Source organism: Cariama cristata, unplaced genomic scaffold (genome assembly GCF_000690535.1).
Source record: "Cariama cristata isolate BGI_N322 unplaced genomic scaffold, ASM69053v1 scaffold17622, whole genome shotgun sequence".
Lineage (NCBI taxonomy): Eukaryota > Metazoa > Chordata > Aves > Cariamiformes > Cariamidae > Cariama > Cariama cristata.
This window is the reverse complement of record NW_009604567.1, coordinates 1,740-7,900: the sequence shown is the minus strand read 5'-3', so window position 1 is coordinate 7,900 and position 6,161 is coordinate 1,740. Positions and strand designations below refer to the sequence as shown.

The following is a 6,161-nucleotide window of genomic DNA, read 5'->3' as shown; positions in this document are numbered from 1 at the left end:
ATTCCTGCTTTTCTTTGATCAGGTGCTCCACTCCATCAAAGTATGCTCCTCTGAAAAGTGGCAGTCAGAGGGGAGAAGGAGCCAGCCCTGGGCATAGCTGTCTCTTCATGCTTTTCCCTGTCTAAACAATGTACACCTATGTTCTCCCTCCCTCCCTCATCTTTAGCTTTCTTCCGAAGCAGCAGGCCATCTCAAGGCCAGCTCTTAACGCTTGCCTGAGTTATCTTGACTCTTGTGCTGCTGCTGCTGCGAACTGGCTGCTTTTATTGAGCCAGCTCTGGCATCCAGCAAAGTCCCGTGTCGGTAGGAAGTTTGGATTTACTGAGCTGGGAAGGTGCTGCAAGCTGAGGCTACAAGACAGGGAAGTTGCCCTGAAAGTAGTGGAGAGGGGTGTGGGCAGTCCCAGAGGTTTGCTGGCCAGTGAAGAGCACTGGTGGCTTCTGCCAGCGAGTTGTTAATTATCGCAGACTCTGGTCAGCCGGCCAGGGCTGGGGATGGCAGCTTGGGCTAGGCTGGGGGGCGGCTTGGTTGAAAGGCTTGCTGTGTTGGAAAGACGGTCAGGTAAGAAAGCAGTTAAAAAGCTTGAAGGCACGCAGCGCTGTGAATGAACCGGGGAGAGTGTTCCCTTTCTTGTGGTTAAGCGTCGAGCTTGTTCCTGTAAAGGTGTGGGTCTGTGTCCTGCTGCCCTCCGGGAGCCTTGAGCGGGGGCACAGAGTGAGGTTTGGCAGAGTGCTGCTGAAGGTCGCGTTAAGGTCTGTAAACAGAGTGTTTAACTTCTAACAGGAAGGTGTTGGCTTCCCAGTGTTGACACAAGCTTGTCCGAGAGGCCCCTCCTAGGGAGGCCGGAGTTGCTGTTGTCCCAGTTGGGGAAGAGGAGCTGCGGCGAGGCTGCTCGAGGTCAGGAAATGACCCCTTGGTCTCGCTCCTGTGCGGATGGAAAAGAGATTCCCCTCTGCCCTCCCCTGGTAGGGCAGCTGCCAGCACACCTTCACCGCAGGCGCTTTCGGTCAGTACAGCCCTTCAAACACAGCATCTCTTTCGTGGCGCAGCGGAAGAACCCGGCAGTGACCGGGGCTCTGCATTCCTTCACCATGACTCTGTCCCTCCAAACGCTCGGTGTCCAAAACAGCACAGTTTGGAGGATGGCGTCACTCTACACAAATGCAGTTTTTTTGCTTCCCGCTGATGGCTCAGGCGTGGTTAGAGGAGATGGTCTGAGCTAATGACACTTCTGTACAAAGTTCGAGTTATCTTCTGGGAGGAAGGACAGCCGAGGGAAAGCGACCAGCAGAGGAAACGGCTGCGTAAACTTCCCCTCCTGCATTCCCGTCTGTGCTCGGAGCGCTCCTCTCGGGAGACAGGCCCTTGCCTTGCTGACCTGCCTGTTGGAGGAGGCTGCAGCCAGAGCGCTTTGCACGTCCTCTTGCCAAGTCCACATTGAGAGGTGTTTCTGGAGAAGGGTCTCTGCTCTCGGTGGCTTTGCTTTTCAGAGGTGTGGGGGAGATCCTTCCTGTGGGACCAGAGACTGGCTTATAACTGCTCTGCAGCCTTGACCCTCTCCTTGCTCCAGGTTCTCATCTCTTCAGCTGAAGGCTTTGGGCTTAGGTGGCTCCTCTGCCCGTGTTTGGTTCCTTGAGCCCCCGAGTCCTTGCAGCCCATGTTCCTGTTCCTTCGATTGCCAGATTAGCCTTGGTGGAACTGAATTAAGCTCAGTTGCTGAGGGAGTCGGTGAGGAGGAGGTGTGCTGACAGAGGGGAGCTGAAGGTGAGGGATGGCTGCTGGTTCATGGACAGCCCAGCCTGTCTTTGACTGCCACGTGTGCCCGTACCCACTGCTCTGGGAAGCTCACAGATGAACTCCAAATGTGAAACAAAGGGGTTTCGATCTAAGGCATTCAAGCCCATGGTCCCCCACTAAGATATGAAACAACAAAAATCCTTTTGAAACATTTAATGTTTTCAGCCGTTTCCTACAGTTCCCTTCTCTCCCACGTTGCTCCTGGTTCCTGTGGCACCAGAATAGATCCTCTTTGTGGAAAAGCTCTTCCTCTCCGCTGTTGTTTCTGGAAGATGCCAGAACAGCCTTCCAGTCGTAAAATGCATTTCTGCCGGGACCGTAGATTGTGTGAGGGGAGGAAGTGGACGAGCTCCCAGCCGAGGGCAGCAGTGGCAGGGACCTGCTGACTCCGCTTTTGGCCCGAGCGGGATGGCAGGATATCTGCTCTTTGTGCACCCACACGGCAAGGCAGGGAGCAGATTTTACTTCTGTTTCCTTTGCAGTGTCTCTAAGGTCTGGCCTCTGCTCCCTGGCCACGTTGCTTGCCCCTTGTCCAGAGCTGCTTCACATCCCACCAACCTTTTCCTTCTGAAGGCGTCTGTCTGTCTGCGGGGGTGGGCTGCGAACAGGGTCTCCTGGGCCTGAGGCTCTGACCGTGCTGGCCTGCGTTTCTGGATGATCTCCCTCGGCATGAGGAAGGAGAGGATAACGTTAGCCTCTCCTCCCTCCCCTGGAGGTGCCAACGTTTTAGCTTCTCCTTTCGATTTCACTTTTCCCCTTTATTTTCAGTTTTCTCCCTCTGGCAGCTTCCAGTTGTAGCAATGCTCCCCTGTGGCCAGTCCTGGTTTTTGTCACACCGAGTAGCATCCTTTTGTTGTGCTTGTTGTGAATTGTGATGTAAATGCTGCAGGGTAAGGATTTTGGGGGAAGAGGGTGAGTCCTGCAGGATGTGGCCCCCTCGTGAGCTGGTATCACAGCCCAAGCTAGGATCACCGGTACTAAGGTGTTGCACCGCTCTGCAGAGGGGTAGGCAGCTTGTGTGGTTCCTAATGGACAGCAACAAGATGGTGTACCAAAGCAGCATTTTTCCTTTGCAGATTGAGACTTTTATATGATTGCCTTGTCAAGCTTGCGTAGCAAGTTGTTCTTGTTAGGCACGTGGTGGAAAAACTGGTGTCCTCTCCCCAGCAGCCTGCAGTCAGCGCACACGCAGCAGCGGTGGGGACGGGAGCTGGCAAAAAGTGGAGGAGAACCAGCGGTGTGCTACCTGCGAGCTCTGAGCGTCATGCAAGGTGGCCGTGAGTGCAAACAAAAGATGCAGGTTGCAGCATTGTCTTGGATTCTTTGCTGCTGTATGCAGAGTTAAGCCAGATCCCTGGCATTTCAGAGAGCAGGATGTACTGAAATAAAAAGAAAAAAACAAAGGGAGTTGCTGCATTGTAAATACCAATTTGCTGCAAACTTTCAGCTTCCCGGCATGGCAGAGGCGTTTTCTATTTTGCATATGGTGGTTCCTGTTGCTTCCATGGTCTGTTGTGAAACGGGTTTTGTGGGGAGACCCGAGTTTCTAGCAGAGGGTGCCACTTCTTTGCCTGCTTCCTTCAGCACAAACCCTTGCCGACTTTCTCCTACCAGTTGGTCACAGTGCCGTTGACGCGTTGACATGCAAACCAGGTTCCATGAGAAGCCCTTACTGTGACAATTGCAGTGATTAACTAGGTAAAAATAATATAATAGAGTTTGTTTAAATCTCCCCAGTCAGCGTTGTCAGCCGGCAATCCATCCGCTCAGCTCTTTGAACGGGTACCGCTCTCATCTGGAGGAGCAGGCAGGCGTTTGGCAGCCCTGGCACTGAACACGGCAGACGTTCCTCCTCCCCTGTTGCTGTTGCGCATCATCTTGATTGTCCTTCTCAAGTTACCCTATGAATTGCTAGTGCTCCCAGAGATTTATTTTTGTGCAGAGTTTTTTATTCTTTCTGACGGCTCATGTGGAATTAGATCCTTTTAGATCAATTCATCGTTAGATAATAAGCTATAGAAATGTTCTTTTTGGTGGTGGTCACTTTCTCCTTTTTGAGCTAGAGAAATTCGAAGAGCTCTTCCCTCCACAGGATCCAGATTCTGTCTTTCTATTTTCATTCTGTTTGGTCCCAGCTTTCTGGAAACCAGTGAGTTACTTCGTAGTAGCTTCTGAGCGCTGGCCACCAGGACTTGTGTATGGACGTCTTATTCTTGCTTTCAAAAATAAGAATTTTTAAACAGCTCCCTAGAAACCTTTCTAGGCCATAAACAGGTTGGGCACCTCTGTTCTTAGCCAGTCCTGATTTCATGGTGTTCTAATGTAGCTGCTGGAAATAACAGGGAATGAGCCTTTGCAGCTGGACGTGTCTGCCACATGCATTTTTCTATCCTTACATCCTGTCCACTTGCTGTTGAGCCCTTCTGATGCAGGAGTCGCCTTTTCAACAGCTTCCGGCATCTGAAACTTTCATTTGTATGTCTCTACATCCAAATACAAACCTCAGCCAAAAGCTACTGTTTTTTCTTTTTTGCCTCTTAAATTTCTGTCCTCTCTCTCTTATTGACATGTGTAATTGCACTGAGCTTTGAATTGTTTGGAGACACTGTTTGCATGAAGAATGCTGTACAGAGCAGTCCTGTTTGTTTTCCTGTGCTAACTGAAGCTCTGACGCATCGTGCAGATTATACTGTGGATTGGCCTGGGAATACTGGTTATTAGTACGTATACCACCTTGTCTGCAACGGAGGACGCCCCCGTGAAGACAGAAGCGATGGGCTTGGAGCACCTGGACAGAGAGGAGAACAGAATTGACCAGGATTTGGTCAAAATCCCAGGTATGTGTCTGCTTGAGTTGTGCTTCCCAGCCCTGCTTCCAGCTTCACCTCTTAAAAAAGAAAAAGAAAAAGAAAAAAAGTGTGGTGGAAGCAGGGTCGTTTCCAGGCAGCTCCATGCATCGTCCCAGCATCCTGGGGACTTTTCCCAAGAAAGGCTGCAGTTTTGCCTTCTGGAAAAGCCTGGTGCCAGCTCCAATGGTACCTTGTCAGAGTTGCCCTTTTGGGAAGGGAAAGGAAAGGTAGGGTGCGGGGGCTGGGGTCTGTCCCTCGTGAGGACAGAGCACAGATCTCCCTGATCAAGGTAATAAATGCAGCTCTGTGAGCAGAGCCCGGCGATGGCTCTGCACTGGCCACCTGTACGAGGGGTGCGAGTGGCCAAACAGGGCGGCTTTCATCACTTCTGCCAGCGCATTGTCCGCGGTTCCAATAACAACCCATTCATTGCACTCAAAGGTATGTAAATTTATGGGCACTGACTTTTTTTGGTTGTGAGGATATAAATTTGGATTCGGTTTTAGCTCTGACAAAGCCTGTGATTATGCCTCTGCTTTGTTTACTGGTTCACGTTATTTATTATTTGTTTACTGTGGCCGTTGATAGAATTACGGCCGCTCCCTCCCTTCCCCAGCTGCAGGCTTGCCTTGCAAGGCCATCGCTAGCAGGTGTCGCCTGACCCCGCGCTGCCCCTCCTCTGTGGCTGTGTCCTGTTTCTTTCTTTTATTTTTGTTCGGTTCTGCTCGTGCCTTTTTTTTGTGTGTGTGTGTGTTCTTTGGGGGCCTTGAAATATCCTCGCAGAGATTGAGAACGGAAGGGAGAAAGGGGCTGTCTCTTCTGGAGATTATCCTCCCTCCTGGTTCTTGGCTGTGTTCCTGCCGAGCAGCTTTGAGTGTCTCCGAGACACCGGTGCTGCCGCCGATAACATTCACGCCAGGGTTGCTCTGTCCCTGGCAGCGGTGGGGTTTTATGCGTTCGTGCTCATGGTTTACCCAAGGCGTGCGTGCATTCTCAGGCACTAGGATGCCCATGAACTCTGAGCAAAAGATGCTCTCAATCCCTTAATCGAGCACACTCAGCAGGGCTGGGAGGAGGGATGCAATTGAATTCTTCCGTCTTGGTTAATTTTGGAGCAGTAATGGCCAAAGAACAGCTGCTTGTTTCAGGAGGAGTCGCTAATGACACTTGTTCTTGTGACTGGGAAAATAAAAAAAAGTCCCATAAAAGATGGTGTCCGCTGGAGTTTGCTAAATCTCTTCTCCACTTCTTCTCCGCATGAACCAGGGCGGCAGAGCAGGATGCCTGCGTCTCATCATCGCCTAGTGCAGCGACTCGTTGGTCGCCCTGCCGTACCCACCGCGTGTGCCCAAAGCTCATCGGCATTAGCCCTTATTGCCTGGTACTTGCTGCTGGATTAAATAATCCTACCTGGGAGGAAGACTGGTTTAGTGCTCTTGGTTCGTAAACTTCCCAGGCAGGAGCTGTGCCGTTCCTAACACGCCGACGAGTGTCTGCCCAGGGAAAGCTCAGCTG

At 51.5% G+C, this 6,161-nt stretch overlaps 1 protein-coding gene across 1 annotated transcript in view; it reads left to right on the top strand.

The window, feature by feature from the left end:
* The window catches only part of LOC104158111 (putative sodium-coupled neutral amino acid transporter 10), a gene marked incomplete at its 3' end in the record, with an annotated part of 22,062 nt that extends 17,428 nt beyond the window's left edge, over window positions 1–4,634 (top strand). Inside the window, exon 10 of the mRNA XM_009695678.1 lies at window positions 4,481–4,634. Coding sequence (XP_009693980.1) covers window positions 4,481–4,634 — 154 coding nt within the window. The remainder of the gene's footprint in view (window positions 1–4,480) is intronic.
* Window positions 4,635–6,161: the final 1,527 nt, after the last annotated feature.